The 18405-nt window shown below is 37.2% G+C and overlaps 1 protein-coding gene across 2 annotated transcripts; it reads left to right on the top strand.

Moving 5' to 3' along the window:
- The first annotated feature begins 15 nt into the window (after window positions 1–15).
- Window positions 16–10109, top strand: COPS5 (COP9 signalosome subunit 5). Of its 2 annotated transcripts, none has more exons than XM_064388464.1 (8): window positions 16–297; window positions 402–636; window positions 3098–3226; window positions 3707–3772; window positions 5186–5271; window positions 6083–6194; window positions 6910–7058; window positions 9714–10109. In XM_064388464.1, exons 1-8 carry the CDS (start codon window positions 140–142, stop codon window positions 9796–9798), a joined length of 1020 nt encoding a protein of 339 aa, XP_064244534.1. In that variant the 5' UTR covers window positions 16–139; the 3' UTR covers window positions 9799–10109. The 2 variants fall into 2 exon arrangements, with proteins under 2 accessions (XP_064244534.1, XP_064244543.1); XM_064388473.1 differs by lacking the exon at window positions 9714–10109 and adding an exon at window positions 9287–9703 and having other exon boundaries at window positions 65–297.
- Window positions 10110–18405: the final 8296 nt, after the last annotated feature.

The raw sequence follows: 18405 nt of genomic DNA, 5'->3' as shown, positions 1-18405 counted from the left end.
CGCGGCCGCTGGGGGCGCAGCGCCGCCCGCGCCGGGCCTGCGCGGACCGTACCACCGTGCGTGCGCACCCCGCGCACCCCGCGCCGCGCTTGGTTCCGCCGGCGGCCCGGTGCGGCGGAGCGGCGCCGCGAGCGGGGCCATGGCGGCGGCGGGGAGCGGCGCCTCCGGGAGCGGGATGGCGCAGAAGACCTGGGAGCTGGCGAACAATATGCAGGAGGCGCAGAGCATCGACGAGATCTACAAGTACGACCGCAAGCAGCAGCAGGAGATCCTGGCGGCCAAGCCCTGGACCAAGGAGTGAGTGGGAGCGGGGCGGCGGAGCGGGCGGGCGCTGTGGGCGGTGAGGACCGGCGGGATCTGACGGCTCTGCCTTCCCTTCCGCGGCCTCTGCGCTGTCGCAGCCACCATTACTTCAAGTACTGCAAGATCTCGGCGCTGGCGCTGCTGAAGATGGTGATGCACGCCAGGTCCGGCGGCAATCTGGAGGTGATGGGGCTCATGCTGGGCAAGGTGGACGGGGAGACCATGATCATCATGGACAGCTTCGCCCTGCCCGTGGAGGGCACCGAGACCCGCGTCAACGCGCAGGCCGCCGCCTACGAGTACATGGCCGCCTACATCGAGAACGCCAAGCAGGTAAGGAGCGGCGGCACGGGGTGTGTGACCTCCCCGTGAGGTCCTGTACACACCTGGGGCGGTCCTGGCCTCCTCCCTCCCCCGGCGATGAAGTGCCTGCCCCGTTGTTCTGTCTCTCCTCTAACATAACCGTAAGAACTATGTCAGCAGCACGGAACGCATGTCTCTGTAAACACGGAACAAATGCCTCTGTAAACATTTTCACATACATATTTCCCTGACCATCTTGGAGGTCTTTTCCAACCTAATGATTCTGTGAAAAGTAGTGCATTCTCCTTCCCTTTGTGTAAATTATTTTCATTGCTGAGGAAGTGTTTCTGTGGCTGAGGCTGCTGGCTGTGTGAGAGAGTGTGTTTCTAAAATGACTGATACTTCTTTCTAAAAACAGTATGTAAAATTAAATATCTGCCTGCATTGGACATACTTAGTATTTGTAGATCAGAATTATGACATTTATTCTTACCTTTTTCTGAGGTCTTACTGTATAGTATGTTGCTCTTTCTATTTAAAAACACATATTTGTGAAGAAGAGGCCAATGAAGGGATAAGTAAGTTTCAGTGAAACTTAATTATTCATATTTATCATTTGGAAATTCACATTTTCAGCTTGCTTGTCTGTTTCTCATCTTTGTCACTTTCTGTTCAGAAATCCACATCATGTTAAAGCTGATTATACAGTGAAATTCTCATGTGCAGAAGGATAACAGAAACACAGCTTGGCTCTGTGGCTGATGTGGAAACCAGCACAGCACATCAGAGCACTTGCTGATGTGCTTCTTCCAATACAGGACAAGTCTATACTAAAAATAAGAGTTAAAATAACTTTAACTCTCCAGTCTCAAAGAGTTTTGATACCCAGTTGACCCACTGACTTTTAAACCAGCTAAAATTAGAAGCCCCTTACATACTAAGTGGATTTTGGAGAGTTGAACTTTCATATCCTTACAAAGAGTTGAAGATATTGACATGGATGTGCATTAGGCTGAATCATAACATCAGCAAAGAGTAAACATAATGCAGAAATATTTATGTTCTGGGACTTTTTAAAATAATTCATCCCTGTGAGAAAATACAGAAATAATTAATTTAATCTAGTTTGTTTTCTCTGAAAACAATGTTGTGATGCTAATACTCTTGTTGCAAAAAGTAGGTAACTTGAAGAGATGTCTTTGCCTAAAGATACAGTCATGCTATCTTTGAATACAGATATATTCATAGAATCCCATTCTTAGGTAGAATACTGAATTTCACAGTGGTAAGTATATAGCATAAAATTGTAAACAGCTTGTCTTACGTTTAAAACAGTCCAGGTTTCTGTAGGAGTTCTTATGTGACAGGAAATGTTTATTTTCCCATTGTTTATGTTGTTCAGTTTTGTCTGTAGTCAGTTTCACAATTTTGAAAATGAACTTGTGTGCAAATAAAATAACTCTGCTTTCCTGGTGCTCTGGCAGAGTTTTCATGCTGGCTGTTCCACATTTGATTTTGGCAAGCACTTGTTCCTGGAACAGCTCTTTTTATCATTAGGTGCTAGTTAATGTATCCCCGTATATAAGTGCTTTATAGATGCTGCTGTTTCAGTTAGTTGATTTTCCATGGACAGGATCTAGTCTTAATGTAGTTCAAATGTCCCATTTGGCTTTGAAAAAGACCACACGTTCCTTAGTGTTTTGTTGGTCTTTCTCATGGGAGTTGTAAAGAAAATATGAATATTCTTCACCAGTTAAAAACTAAGGTAGGCAGTAAGTATGTTCTGTCTCATCACTACTGGAGCAGCCAGTAAACAATTCCTTAGAGAGGATTACAAAAATTTGGTTCAATGGGTGTTTATTCTCCTGGGGTTTTTTTGGCTTTGCTCTTTTCTCTTCCAGCATTTTTAGAGATAGCCAGGCATATTATTTGGAAACTCCTATTTTGAGGTTTTATCTGAGAAAAAGTTGTCCAAAATTCTTTTTTTGGCTTTTAAACCTGTCTCCAGGCAATAATTTCTGTCACTTCTGGTGTTTGAAAGCGTACCTTTGAAGTTATTTTTTTAAACCTACCACTAGTCTAACAGTATATGCCTGTGAGATATGTTACCATACTAAAAAATTAATTCTCTACTGATGTTCCCTACATTATATGAGGTTAGATATACTTGTGTTATAGTGCTAAGAAATTTCTCAGCCGTGCTGAGCAGCTGCAGCTCACCATCCAGCTGTGTGGAACCTCTCCTGTACTCCAGCTGTGACTGAAAAAGGAGCTCCAGGCTCCCTGCAGGCCTTTGTTCTGTGGCAGCAGCTGTAGCAGAGAATGCCAGTGCTGCTCATTCGGCTTCTAGGGAATATTTTTCATCCCGAGTGGAAATTCCCGTTTATCCTGCCGCGCCTTGCAGCGTGCTGGAAGCGCCGCTGGAGGGCAGCCGGTGCTTTGGGAATGGAGCTGAACGCTGGAGCTGTTTCCCTTCCCCGCTCTTCCTTAGGTGGGACGCCTGGAAAATGCCATCGGCTGGTACCACAGTCACCCCGGCTACGGCTGCTGGCTCTCGGGCATCGACGTCAGCACCCAGATGCTGAACCAGCAGTTTCAGGAGCCCTTCGTGGCAGTGGTTGTAAGTACTGGCTGGTGGGTGATAGATAACCCTGCACAGCAAATCGTGCTGAGGGGAATCATTTTGGGATTTCTGTCTCCTAGCATTTTAGCAGCGTGTACTTTGTATGATGGAGGTGTTAGATCCACACTTTAAACTGGTGCCACTGCTTCTGCTTTGCTGGCCACATACTGGGCAAACCAGTAGTGTTGCTTGCCTGGACCATTTTCACTGCATTGTTTCACTGTATAGTTATTAAGCATAAGGGATTTTTAAGTATTGGGAAACTAAGGAAAATTAGCTTGAAAAAATCATTCAGTGAAGGCTATTGATACTCCCATCTTTTTAGAGAGTCTCATACCAGCAGAAAAAGTATTGTTTATGACAGAACTAATACAATTTGCATGAATTACATTTCTGAAATAAAATTGCTATAAACTTAATTTAAGCCTGTAATAAATAATAAAATGTATGTAATGAGTATTACCTGTATTTCTACAGATTGATCCAACAAGAACAATATCTGCAGGAAAAGTAAATCTTGGAGCTTTTAGGACATATCCTAAGGTAAATAGCTAAAATTATCTAAAATTATCTAGTGTGTGAATGCTGAACTGTATTTAAATTACTGTCTGAGTTTGGTCTGCAGTGCTGTACTGAATGTTCATTCCAAAGGAAGATGTGCCCATACACTGGTAACTGCATGCCTTTGGATATTGGATGACATTGATAAAGGTTGACTTCTAGTTTGGTTTTCATAGAGTTTGGCAGTGTTAAATCAGTTACACTGTCCAGATTGTGGAGCTGTCCCAAAATTACATAGCTCTGTATAGCTGGTTTTTAGTGGATATAGTTGTAGGTAACATTCATCAGAATTGTTTTATGTTAGTTCTTCTCTGTTTATTTTTTACACCTAAAACCAAATGTTAACAGCATGTTTAATATGTTGTAATTTGCTTTTCATTTTAGAAAGGTTCAAAACTATCTACTTTTTCAAATATTATGAATCTTCACAAACTAATATACTAAAAAGTTAATTAAACAATATGGATTAGGCTTAAAACTGAGAAATCACATCAGTATTGGAGATCTATATCTCCAAATGCATCCTTTCATGTATACTTTGGCTGTGCTATTTAATTTCAATCCAGTGAAGTTCAGCTATATCTTTTAAATACCCAGTTATGAGTGACTCATCAAGAACTTCAGACAGCCATCCAGTGAAACAATTGCCAAAATTAATTGTTTAATAAAAATTAAATTTTGTAATTAACAAAAATGTTTGTGAAAGGTCCAGGAATTATTTTTGTGTTGACAAAAACATAAGAGATCTTAGAACAGTTTGTGATTCAGGAGAATATTCACTTCCATGGGCAAAACCACTTCATAAATACTTTGAGAATTTTAAACAGGGAGAAGAATCCTGTACCTGAAAACCCAATCACATCTGTAAAATACACACGAGAAGCATATTTTTAGGGAGTTCTCACAGTGGACTGCAGGCAGTTCTTGCTTAGTCAGTAGCTGTGAATGGCGCCACCTTGGCTAAACAAGCAGCTGAAAGCTTTAGGTATCTTTAAGGCATTTCCAGGGATGTTTCTTCCCTCTTCTCAAATCTTCTTTCAAAATTTCCAAGAACAGGTAGAGAAATACTGTCTAAGAAGAAGCTTGCCCTTTCATTGATCTAGGAAATTATCTAATAATAGCTTGCCATGTTACTAATTTGAAAAAACTCAGCTCTGACCAATAGTTTGCTTTTGATAAACCTACAGATGTAATGACCAGTACAGCTAGTAAAGCCAAATGTAAACCTGAGATCCAGGAAAATTCCAAATTTCAGGCTACCAGGGAAAACATCATTTTCTCTAGGCAAAAAAAACCCTAGAATTTTATAAACTAGAAAATTTTTTTGTAAAGTTTAGGCATTTTGAAAAGCCACAGAATTACTATGTCATTTTTTGCCATTTGTTAAATTTTTAGGGTTATAAACCTCCAGATGAAGGTCCCTCTGAATACCAGACTATTCCACTCAATAAAATAGAAGACTTTGGTGTACATTGTAAACAGTAAGTAACAAAAAAACTACTAACTTTGTTTTTGTGTGTGTGTCTGTTTAGGTTAGTAATTCACTGTGGAAAAGTAAATTTCTTGTAGTGTTTCAAATCTTGAAGTTCACTGTTGCTTTAGCACTCTTGTTTTTGTGAAAAAAGTGTTACTGGCATTTATCAAGAGATGTTTTAAGGGAGAACTCTGCAAAGATAAAGATGAACCTGATTAAAAGCTTTAGCAGCTGATTTCTGAACACTTTTAAATAGTGATGCCTTGTTGGGTCAGATGTTGATTGATCAGCAGGACTGGGGAGGCTGTGATCCCACTGCCCTTCTTAGTAGGGACAGGTGTTGTGCAGCTCCTTTTCTTGCATTAACTGGGAGTGTTAATTTGTAACACCACTAAAGCCAGGCTTTCAAAGGTGTGGTAGGATATAAATTGTTTGCCTGTTTCTAACATTTACTGGTATCAGGCGTTCCTCAAGAAATTAAAAGCAATACATGCAAAGCTACAATCATCTGTAAGTTATTACAGTGTTGCAGAACCCAAGCATGGAATAGGTTGTTAAGAGAATAATTAAAAAACTCTTGCAATCTTATTTAACAGAACATAGCAGTATGTGTGGGGATTATGTATTAAATATATGTATTAATTATTTATGGAAAATCATACAGAGAATTGGAACTGGCAGTAACCTTAAGTACTTTGAATTTTTGAAGATATTTGCTATGGATAAGGATTGTTTGAGTTGCATGTACTTTGGATGTGACAGTCAAGCAAGACATATTTAGATGGACGCTTATTTTGTTTGCATGTTTGTTTTTAAAGGTATTATGCTTTAGAAGTCTCGTACTTTAAATCATCTTTGGATCGTAAATTGCTTGAGCTGTTGTGGAACAAGTACTGGGTGAACACTCTCAGTTCTTCCAGTTTGCTCACTGTAAGTACCACAGCTGTGGGCATGGATTCATTCATGAGTCTGAAAGCCAGGACCTCTGCTGTGAAATGCTTAATAGAACACTGATAGATACAGACTCCACATTAAGAATCTGTGCAATATAACAAGAAGGGAAGGTTTTCCTAACCATAAATACTGAAATGTTCCTCATATCTGCTCTGTAAAAGAAGAAGGTGGGAATAACATGTTTAATTTTACTGAGTTCTCTCTATACACTTAGATTTTGTCTTAAATACTTTTTAACTTTGTATCTCTGTAGAGAACTGCAGTGAATAATGGTGTTTAATAAGTAAACACTTAAGAAAAAATTGAACTAGTAAAACTAGGTTACAACAGAAATAGTGCAGATAGACCTTCAGAGTAACAGCTGAACATCAGAACCTTCCCTCTGCAGAAGCCAATGTTTTTTTCTCTTGGTCAAAACCAACTGAGTTTTACTTACTCCTGCTTAACTTAAGGCATGGGTTGAAAGTAATAAAAAGAACCCAATTCAGGCTTTAGGGATTGAGCTTTTGTCAGATGTTCAGCTTCTGTTCTCATAACCACACTCATGTTCTATATAATTTCAATTTCAGATATAGATTCAAATATGCAGCACTACACTTTTAAAAATGTTTCTCAATTTGGTTTATTTTGTGTATAAATGCTTGAATTTATAGCTTAAATTCAAAATATTTATTACTTTCTTTCTCCTAAGAATGCTGACTATACCACTGGCCAAGTCTTTGATTTGTCTGAAAAATTAGAACAGTCAGAAGCTCAACTTGGAAGGGGCAGTTTCATGCTGGGTTTAGAGACTCATGACAAGAAGTCAGAAGACAAACTTGCAAAAGCAACAAGAGACAGGTAAGATAACACATCCATGTGTTCTTCATGTAAAAAGTATTATTTTGTTTTAAACTTTTCTCATGTCTGTAATTGTAACCTGAGAAGATGAGAGATAAGAATTTGGTTATAGAAAAAAATTAAAGACTCCAGAAGTCACTAGTTGTTTTTGAAAGTTAAGGAAAATCTTGCCTCTATTAAACCTACAATGAATTTTTAATTTTAGGGGGTTTGGAATAAATTTAACTCTAGTTTATTAAACAAAAAACATGCTGCAAGATTCCATCAGTATCTGGCAAACAAAAAAAATGTTTTCTGTCTAATGCAAAATTGTAACTTTGCTAGAAATTAGCACATTTTATGATTAATCAGGTTAAAACTAACAGTGAGTAAAATTATGGTGTAGAACGTGATTTTAAGAACTAGAGTTAATAGTCCAGTAAGTTCAGTTTACACTTTTACTAATGTAAAAATTATTAACTCCTTTTTTTCATAATTCTTAATTAATGTATCTTTTTTTAAGAAATAAGAAAAGTTTGGGGATTTGTTGTTGTTTTTGGTTTTTAAGAAGTAGCTTACAGATATTCTGGCCTTTATATTTAGCTACCCTGCCTGACAGCAAATACTTGCTAAACTTCTTATCAGTAGGTGTACAATATTATTTCAAAGAAGTTGCAATATTTTCCCTCAGTTTTCCTTACGTTTCTTGGTGATCAGCTCTGTTTATTTTGGGCTTTGAAGTACACAGGGTGCTTCTCAGTAATACTCACATCTCTTTCCCAACAGTCTTAAGAATTATATGTGTGCTTAGACTATATCATGTTAGTCACCATTTTTCAAAGTAAAATCTTATAACAGAGGTTAATGGTTTCTAACAGCTCATACAGCTGGATTGCTCAAGCACATTGTATTTGGCAAATTTCAGACTTTGAAAACCAAGAAATACTGCACTTTATGTGATGGTACAAACTCAGGTCCATCATCTGCATGCATCTTAGGAGTATTCTGAGTAAGATGTAGTTATTACATTGAATAAGGAAACAATTCTGTAGAATCCCTTAGAACAGAGTGCAAAAATTGAACAAAGTCTGGGATGTTTGCATTTGCATGAGGCTTTCTGTCCCTCTTCCCCATCACTTTATCTTGATAACTGAACAGCTTCCTGATATTCTCTCCCCCTGACACACCTTGGTTTATTTTTCTGGAAAGCTAACAGCTCTTACAAGTTTTCTAGTAAACATGATCGAGTTGGAGGGGGTTTGGCTTTATAAACATTAATACTCATTTAGCCTATTTCAATTGCAGAATACATTTGCAGTGGAGTTAATGCTGTTGCTAGCTCATGGCAGCCAGGTTAAGTGGTACCTCTCAGTTCCTGCAGGGAAATGGAAAAGCAATGCTTTAAAGACATGAGGAGGATGGAGTTGCTGTTAAGTTTGTATTGCTGTGTGGAGTCCCATGATACTGACTACATTTTATTTTCCCCTTACTCTCACATGCTTACACTTATTCTAAGAAATAGCTCTTTCTCTCACCATGCTACTATATTATTTGTTGCAGCAGTTATAGGCATTTTTCTTTTCTATTTAGTCTTCATCAGTAGTTAGTTTATAAATTGTAAGGAATTGTTTTTGACAAAAATTCTGCTTTCCTGTGCAACAAAAGCTACCATAGTCCCCAAAACTGAGTGTAACACTTCTAGAGATGCATGTTTTTCTTTAATTAGTGATCTTTCCCAACAGAAAAGACAGTAGAAGACCTGTGCAGACACAGGACAATTAATTTAGTGTTACCTAAATTACTCTGAGGAAGTAAGACTGCAAAGATCACTAAAGGATTGTTAGACATCCCTGCTTTGGGAAAACTGTGCTGTAAAGCATTAGCATCAAGGTGCTTACACTGGACTGTGTGATAACTTCTGTTACTGTCCATGCACATCTCTAAGGCATTTTCTAAAGGGACATATGCATTAGCCAAGTTGTGCTCCAAGTCAGCTTGCTTTCCCTAGGATTGCTTTACCTGTCTAATAGTAATTTGTCCCTATTCTCCATGCCTTCAGTCCTGATTAATCTTTTGCATTTGTATAGTCTGTTTTCATTTGTTACTTTGACTCTGTATTGCCCTATGGCAGACATTGGGGAAAACCTGGATCAATAGGAACCCTCTCAGCTCTGAAGGTTTTGCACATTACATATTTTGACCAATAACTGATTTGTTCTATAAACTTTTCTTTAATGTTCCCTGTAAAGTTTCTCAGAGGAACCATGGTTACTGTACACTACTGTCCTGGGCTTGGGCAGAGGAGATGAAGGTAGAGAGCAGTGAGAGCCTTGCAGGTATTGATAATATCAGCTGATAGCTCCATTCCCCTAAGGATTTGTTTTTTTTTCAGATGACCACAGAGCCCACTTGCTATTGTTAATGTAAGATGTCATAAATTGCAAGACAAAGTTTTCTGGAATTGGTATTTGTGTGTATAGTTAGTTTGCTTTTAAGTAACAAAAAGGTATTGGCAACAATTGCTAAATTGCTGTATGTGACTGTTCCTTCCTGGACAGTTTTTAAGATTCATGGGGTTATGGGCACCCTGAACTTCCAAAACAGCTGGATATCTTCAAGGAAAATGACAGTTCAGTTCAGTTTTTGTCCAACATTGAATTTATGCTTGTTTTTCAGCTGCAAGACCACCATAGAAGCTATACATGGATTGATGTCTCAGGTTATTAAGGATAAACTTTTTAATCAAATTAATATAGCTTGAAGTGCATTACCAGTTGATATGTATCTCCAAAGCAGAAAATGCCATAGTTTCTTTTGCTTGGACTTGTTCAGTTTGGGAAATGAAGCTGAAGTGGAAAATTATTCATTTAATTTGTAGTACTTTAATATTTCCCACCTGTCTGACCAGTTTTAAAGAACAAAATGTTCCAAAATGGAGTGCAACTTTTTGTTCTTTATCATAAAACCAGTTTGCAGAATTGTTCCAAAGGAAAATAAATGTGACTTACTGGATTTTGCTCTTAGATATTTATCTCTATTATCCAACTGCAATAAAAGAATTTTGAAACTAAATGTGCGTTTTGGGCCTTGATATTTTTGGCAAAGGTTTATCTTCTCTTACTCTTTTTCTTATTGTTCTGTGAAAAAGTTCTGTCTGCACAGATTAGATAGGTAACCTAAGTAGTGTAAGAAGTTTGTTTCTCAAATTTTTATATCTGTGCTTAATTTTAAGAATTGAAATCCCACTTGTTTATCTTTCAACAAGTTATTAAATTTAATGGAGCCTTTCCTGATTGAGGTTTACTGGTGCAGCCAGAAATGGTTTCTTTCACAGTAATGAAACATTTATGCATGATGCAACCGTATTTTGCTTATAGCTTGACACTCATGATGGCCATTTTATATTTCTAAATAGCCAACTATTGACCAGCCCTGCAGTGAAACTCGTAACATGGTTATATATCATTATTTTTCTCCTGTTCACCTTCTATTGCTTGTCATAGTCACTTGTTGCATACAAAGGAACAAAATGAAAAATTACCTTTGAAATATGCATTAGGCTAATTTCAGGCCATAGATACTAAATGCATTAATCATAATTTCTGGCTTACAATGTGGTGCTGCTGCAGGGCTGATCTAAGTTTGTTTTGGAGGCTTTCATACTGCATTTCAATAATACAAGATGTTTGGATTCCTTTTAAGTTTTCATCTTTAATCCTGAGTTTCCTGGGGGTTTTGGAATGTTTACTTTTGGGATAATTTATGCTTTATACAATATGCCATTATGCTTTATACCTTTAACTGAGTCTCCTTTTCAACCTTAGCTCTGCCTTGATGTGGATTTTGTTTTTGTTTTGGTCTGGAAATTTTAATAGCTATTGCTCATTTAGGCCTTTTCAGCCAAACAGATTGCAGTGGATTTGAAGTTAAGATGCAAGTTATACAATGTTGTAATTCAGGCAGAGAAACACAGGTACCCTGAAGCAGAAGTTCATCAAGAGTTTTAAAACAGCAACATCCAGCTGTATAGGAAAAATATATTTATTTGTAGCTAGTAAATTTGAGATAATTATCAGATGTGCAGTTTGGTTAGGAGAACAGTTTCATTCTTCTTTCAGCATGATAGTGGTGGTGGGGAGTCAGGAAAAGAAAGCTGTGGTATTTTAATAAGGTATTTATTTTCTTGGAAATTGCACCAGTAAACTTCTGTACAAACAAGCACCATATGTAATACACAGCAGTTCCTTTTAAGTTCAAGGAAGACAAAGCAAGTGTACCTGGCCAGTAAACTTTTCTTACTTCATTTTCTTCCACAGGTCTTTGAGACTTTAAATTGAGCACACAGCCATTATCCCAGTCAGTGTGTGTTTACACAAAGAAGCACCCTGCTTTTGTGAGATACCTTATATTTCCTAATAGGTATCTCTGTTGCTGTTTTGTAGAATTCTCTTTGCATAACATGATCCAAAAGTTTTGCGCATTTTGTATCTACCTAAAATATAAAGTAATAGTTTCATCTCATATTAGTCTATGACTGTATTTAAACTGTCCTTGTTTGTGATAGCAGTGAACTGAATTTTTCTGCATGTAGGCTTACACACAATGTTTTTGGACACAGATGGCTTAATTCAAAATACCAAGTTGTTTCATAAACTATAGCAATATGAATGCTGATGTTAAAATGCTCATGTGAACAGTTGAGTTACAGGTCTTGTTACTTGCTGAGCATATGGTGTTACAACTTGGTTTAAAATGGTACATGTAGGGGGGCCGTACCTGTTGCCTGCATAGGATCCTTCCTGTAGGCACCAGAATAACAGGGCCTTTGTCTTTGAACAGCCATTTTTAGTGTTACCATTATTCCAAGTTCTGAGATCAGAATTCCATGCACTGAGGATCATTACCACAAAGGAGTCATCCCCACCTACACTCACAAACAGGTGTATCCTGAGCAATGGAGAATCATTAATGGATAGATACCTTAATTCTACCACGAAGTTGTGAGACTTCAAAAATATTAGTAATGAGGGTACTTTTGAGAACAATGCACATTGTTCAGATACATCTATTTATTGTTCCCCATTTGCACCCACTTTTTATTTAGAAATTAGTTTATGCAAATGAGTGCCACATATCAGGTAGATGACAGCTGAAGTAATGCAGTAAGTACTAAAGCACGTACAAATGGGTTCTCTTTGGTAAGATTTTTTGAGACAGGCATGCTCAAAATTCTGAGTGCCTTTTACATTTCAAGAAATAGAAATCTTAATGAACACAATTTCTTCATCTAACAGTATTTGCCAACATACTAATGCTGAAAATGCTGAATTGTGTTTGAACTTCTTCCCTATCCTGTTCTGTTTTTCTTTTTTCAAGCATACCTGTATGCTCATCTTTCTTATGTACGCAAATTACATTTCAAAATAGTTTATGCATACTAATACCACCCAATCCAAAGAAATATATGTGTATTTGTGACAATCAAATATGAAGGACTGGGCTGAAATTCCTGATAGAATACTGGTTTGCCTTATTGTGAGTGGGCTAGAAGCAGAGTCATTCAGATTTTCTCTGTGATTACTGGGAAAAAGATTATCCTATCAGATATCCTATATAGCTCCATTATCCTATCAGATCTGCTCCTCCTTTGAAGTCCCCTTCAAATGTTTGGTAAGGAATGGAATGGCAGCTCCAATAAATTAATTTTGTTGCCTGAAGATTGAATGACTTGGCTTCTGTTGCAACTGAATGAGAAAAAAAGACATATGTTTTTTCTTGCCTTTTTAATTTTTAAATTGGAGTTAATTTTTAAATTTCATGGAGTAATGCAGCTGTGAGAGACTGGCTTCTGTTTCCCTGTTGTCCTGTCCTCCAGTCTACATAAAACGAAAATAGGCAAGAGAAGGTGAGGGTGTATGGGAAATGCCCTGCTGATGGACCATCTCCAAAGACAGCTGTAGGAGTGCTGCTAAGGGAGAGCACCTGAACCTGGCCACTTTTTTACCTGTTTTGAATGGATCTAGTAGCTTTCTAGAGTATTTCTAGTTCTAGTAGCATGGCATGGAGTAATGAACAATTTTGTTTGCTTTACCCTCCACCTTTATGTTTATTAGCTTTCATCGTATCATCACCTCAGCTGTCTCTCTAAATTGTTACATTTCAGCTTTTTTATGTTGTCATTATAAAGCTGCCACTTTACCCACTTGATAATTTTATTTGCCCTCCATACATCCCACATCCTAATTTGACCTTGACACACGGAGCCCAGACCTGCACTGTACGCAAGATGTGGGTGCACCAAAGTTTTAGAGAGAGGCAAAATGGTTCTCCATCATTCCCTTTTCTCACTTGTAAAATGCTAATGAGGTGACCAAGCTATTTATTAGGGTCATTTTTTTTTCCAAATATGTATGAGCTGCATCCGGCAGCTCCCATTTGTATCCTGAAGCACACAGATTTTCAAAACCTCAGCCCTTACTCTGAGGGAAAATGGAGTCAGTCCATGTTCAGTGTTTGCCTAGATCTCTTACATTAGCTGTCTATTGGAGTGTGAGCCTTTCTGACGGCTTACAGGAATTTTAAATAATAAGCTCAGTACACTGAAAAAAGACAAATTTTAGAATGTGTTTCAGTCCCAAAAATTCTTTCTGGCACCATTAGCCACAGGTATCTGGGTTTTGTCACAAACTCTAATCTTTACTCTTAACGAGCAGCCTCACTCAAGTCATGAAATATTTTTGCTTCAGAAAAAGCTAATAAAAAGGCTGACCTTAAGCTTTTGCTTTTGAGGAGTGTCACAAGTTCTTCAGTTGTTCCTTACCTCACATTCATGCCAGGACAGAAGAAATATTCCTTGAGCTTTTCATAAATTATCTTTGATTCTAGTACTGGAATAACAGGCATCTGTGACCTGGTTACAAGAGCTCTGTTCACTGTCTGTCTTTGGTATTCCTTGAAAAACTCACCTTACCCCAGTTCGGACCCTGTTTGACAAGGGACTCTCATTTTCCTTGCCTTTGGTGTCAGTGTGTGCATGTGCTCAGCTTAAATAGAATGAGCTCTCTTAAACTTGATATTTAGTAAATGAAACATAATGTTCTTGCATTTCTGTCACTTGTGCCTTTATAAAGTTTTGACTACAGGTGGTTTTGGATATTTTGGATATCCAAAATATAATTTGGAAATTTTTATTTTACCCTAACTTGTTTCATGTTTCCAGTGTTTCATGAAGCTTCAGTGTGACAGATATATTTGCTTTAGAAAGTATAAGGTTGCCATGAACCTGGGTACAGGATCACTCCTGCACAGCGCAGTACATTGCCCCAGGACATGCAGTGTTTCTACAGTAGTCCTCCATTTATTGTGAACTGTAAGCCAATTGAGTATTTAATGTTGATTATGAAAAGATGAAGAATACAAGCTGTAAAGCTAATTGCTGACATTACTATTTTGTTTATAAGTTTAAAAATATAATAAATATAATTAAACAGTAATCATCTTACTTATATTCTCCCTTTTGCTAAATTTTGGAAATTTTTTTTCTGTCAGTGTTTTGAAATAAGCTTCATATGTTACTTTCTCTTTGATAATATGCTATTTATTTAATCTATTTTTATGGCTGTGCCCTAAAAATTCCAAATCAGAATTGGACCCTCATTTTACAATTTCTCGCTGAGAGGTATCAAACACTGGAAGAGGCTTCCCAGGGCAGTGGTTGAGTCACCATCACTGGAGGTATTTAAAAGACATGTATGTGTGGCACTTAGGGACATGGTTTAGTTGTGGACTTGGCAGTACTAGGGCAATGATCTTTCCAATCTTAATGATGTTATTATATTTAAAGTATTTACTGAAATCTCAATACAAGGTATTTTGTATATAATACCATAAACTAGGTTAAGATAAAATGATAAAAACAAATACTTTAAAAAGTCAAAAACCAGAAAAATGTAAATACTACACAGCTGAGATAGCATCATTTTAAAGTGCAAGTGTTGAAAATTATTAAAATATGGGGTGATAAAATATAAGATTAATTGCATGCACATAGAACTTTTTTTGTGTGTCAGGTCTTGAAGAACTGACATCAGAGAGTATCCAGTTAGTTGAAAGATTTTTCTTGAATTAAAAACAATTATGCTAAACCTTTAAGGAATTAATGAAGTTTCTTGTTCCTCAGGGTGTATTTTTATGAGCTGTAGTTTTACTTTTCAGAGCCTCAGAATAATATCCACAAGGAAATATGTAATTTAGGAAAGTTAATTTTGACCCTCGGATGAAACCTCTAGCATATGAAATATTTGCTGTGACGTTTGGTTTGTTTTTAATTATGAAAAATTGTTTCATAAAGGGCTTTCTGAAAACTACAGTATTCTGGGAAGTAGTATGGTCCAGTGGATAGGTCACAGGATTGCATCTCAGGAGAATGAGGCTTTCTTCCTGGCTTTTTAAAAACCAGGAGTGCATAAACTTTAGCAAGGCATTTTTGCCAGAGCTATTTTCTGTTCCCCTGTATGAAATAAGAAGATTGATCATTAGCCTTTTAAAAATGTAGATGATAAAGCATATGTAAGTACTACTGGGTTTATGCACTAAGGGTCATACATCTCTAGTTTGTCAGACATTACTACCTTTAATAACAATTTGTAATAATGCTGTTAGCAAAGAATGTTTACTCTGTTTTGCATAGTTTTTCTCTTCAGATCATCACAGATAGGAAATGGCTAAGCCCTTTGAGGGATTATAAATGTATTGTGTTCAAAACTCTTCATTTTCAGCTGAAACATGTACTCAACTCCTATGTAAATTTGTCCATCATTTCCTGTGTGAATTTCTGTTTGCTCTAGCCCAGATTACCTTAGGGCTTATGTGCAACTGCAGTGGCATTACTTTATTATCAAAGGAAATTAATTTATATGCCTGCATCTAATGGCATGCAGTCTTTAGTAATTACAACCATCTGAACTTTCTTCTCCAGCTGAAGACAAATTGCATTCACATCATTTGAGGTTAGAATTAAGCTTATATTTTAAATGTGTTTCTAAGGGAGGCATTTTCAGTCTGAGTTCTACAAAGCTGGAGATCTAACTAGAGAAAATGGCAGATACTGTTTCAGCTGAAACAAGATGTATTTTATATGGTGATACAAGCTCCAAACTAGCTTCTAATTATTCCAAGTTTGTGTGGAAGTTCTTCCTTTTCCACTTTAAAAATTCTTCTTAGGACATCTAGGTAAAACTCTGAGAGTAGCAAAAATGGTTTAACACAAATATTTATGTAAATCATCAGCTGGGGACAAATAACACATAAATAACATTTTACACATATTTAAGAATAAAGAATGACTGTGTGAGTACTCAGATATCTATACAATGTTTGACAAAACAATGCTGAGATACCAGTACATCTTTGGACTGTTTCTGAATCATAGCAGCATATCATAATTTTTACTTTCTATTCTTGATTCATCTGTTAAACTTCTGGGAAAGCACCACTAAAATTTGCCAAGCTGTTATTTCCTCTATGGTGAAAACTTGATGTTTTGAATTATTTCCTATCACTCATCTTTGGAAACAGGATTTTGCATTTCCCAAATCTTTGTTGTCATCTCTGCTGGAGGTAAGATACTATGTTTATTAAAAGAAAAAATAAACACTACAAAGATAAAATGTTTGTCCTAACAAACAAATATTTTTCTAATAACTTCAGCTTTGTTTCCAGGCTACAACAGATTTTAATGCTGCAAATCTGAGATGCCACTTCATTGTCTTTGTTGACTGGAGGTGCTCCAATCCCAGATGCTTAATTGTTCTGATCATGCAAATGTGTAGTGCAGATGATTTGAAGAGGTCCATCCATCTCAGTGTGAAATTAGCTGTAGTAGTTGCATAAATAGAAGCAGCTCTCTATAGCTTCAACTTGTTTTAACTTAAGAGTTTTGCTTGCCCCAGCCTGCACACTGGTTGGGTTGCACAAAACAGACTTGAGAAACTTAACAACTTGTGAGGTTATAGTAGTTGTAACCAGGCAATCATGGTTTAATAGGATAAAAGCTTTTACCTTATTTGAAGTTCTAGAAGGATCAAATTCTACAAATACAAATTTTAACTTCAGACTGAACGTGCTCTATTGAAAGCCAGTCTCTTTAAAGATAGTTGAACTTTCCCTTTCCTCCCTATGTTTCATTGTTGTGTTTTGGGGTTTTTTAATTATAATAATTTCAAGGTATTTTTTTATTCCTCATAAACATTAAAGCCTTTGATTTATCTCTGAAATCCTTTGATAAAGTTGTCTGGCTGTGTAGGTTTTGCTTCTAACAGGAAAAAAGATGTGTAGATCTCTTGTCTATGCTACTACAGAAGATGAGCCAAAGACTTGAACTGTGGCCCCTTGTCAATGTTGTGTGTTCTTTTGAATGCAATGCTTCTCCATTAAAGACTTTTTCCTTCTAACACGGTTTGTTAGCTTTCTAAAAGGAGATCTAAGGATGTGACTTAATCTTGCAAAAGGAAGGCAACATGAAGTGTAAACTTTTCTCCTGTTCTGAACTTACAGCAAAACTTTGCAGAGGGCTCAGTATTGTTGCTAAATAAATGGAGAACCACCATACTGTGCATGGAAAATTGGGAAAGCAGGATGATATGTAAGTGGCTTTAAGAAAAAGATATTGTGATCAATGAAATCTTGCATGTAAGTAAAACAAGAAAGTAACCTATCCCCCATCATGACGTTTAAATAATTTCAAGTCAAAAGAATATAAAATCCCATTCTTTTCTCCCCACCTTTCTTAGGATGTGGGAACAAACTGCTGTGTGATCCTGTTGATATGAGATGGGAGTTTGAGATGGTGGCTTCATGTCTGCAGACAATAGTGTTCAAACACATAAAGCATGCATAGGAGGATGAAAACACTGCTAATTCTCCATTTTTATAGATACTTATATCATTTTGTCACTTAGAGGTCTGAATAAGATAATTCCTAACATCTGTTGATCCAAAATGAATTTGTACTCAGTACAAATTTAGAAGCCAAAGTCTTGAGCATCAATATTAAACTTTTGTTTTATGGTAGACTTTTTTGTCTAAAAATAGTGTGCTAGCTAAGGAAGAGAATATGGAGAAGCCAAACATTCATGAAACATTCATGACTTTATCCCATTTATTAGTGTTAGGGCTGAATGGGCTTTACATAGCCCTGATATCAGTGTTGGGACCAGTCAGTTTGACATCTTTGTTGGTGACGTGGATAATAGGATCAGGTGTACCCTCAGCAAGATTACTGACACCAAGCTGTGTGGTGTGGTAACATGCTGGACAGGCTGTTACCACTCAGAGGGACCTCGATAGGCTTGAGAGGTGGGCCCATACA

Source organism: Passer domesticus, chromosome 1 (assembly GCF_036417665.1).
Source record: "Passer domesticus isolate bPasDom1 chromosome 1, bPasDom1.hap1, whole genome shotgun sequence".
Classification (NCBI taxonomy): Eukaryota; Metazoa; Chordata; class Aves; order Passeriformes; family Passeridae; genus Passer; species Passer domesticus.
The sequence above is the reverse complement of the archived record's forward strand: the minus strand, read 5'-3'. Positions and strand labels throughout refer to the sequence as shown.

Bases quoted from the DNA above. Each gene is read 5' to 3' on its own strand.
- COPS5 (XM_064388464.1), top strand. From the start codon at position 140: ATGGCGGCGGCGGGGAGCGGCGCCTCCGGGAGCGGGATGGCGCAGAAG. The intron at 5,272-6,082 runs GTAAGTAACAAA...TTGTTTTTAAAG, and splicing joins TTTGGTGTACATTGTAAACA to GTATTATGCTTTAGAAGTCT. The intron at 7,059-9,713 runs GTAAGATAACAC...CTTGTTTTTCAG, and splicing joins GCAAAAGCAACAAGAGACAG to CTGCAAGACCACCATAGAAG.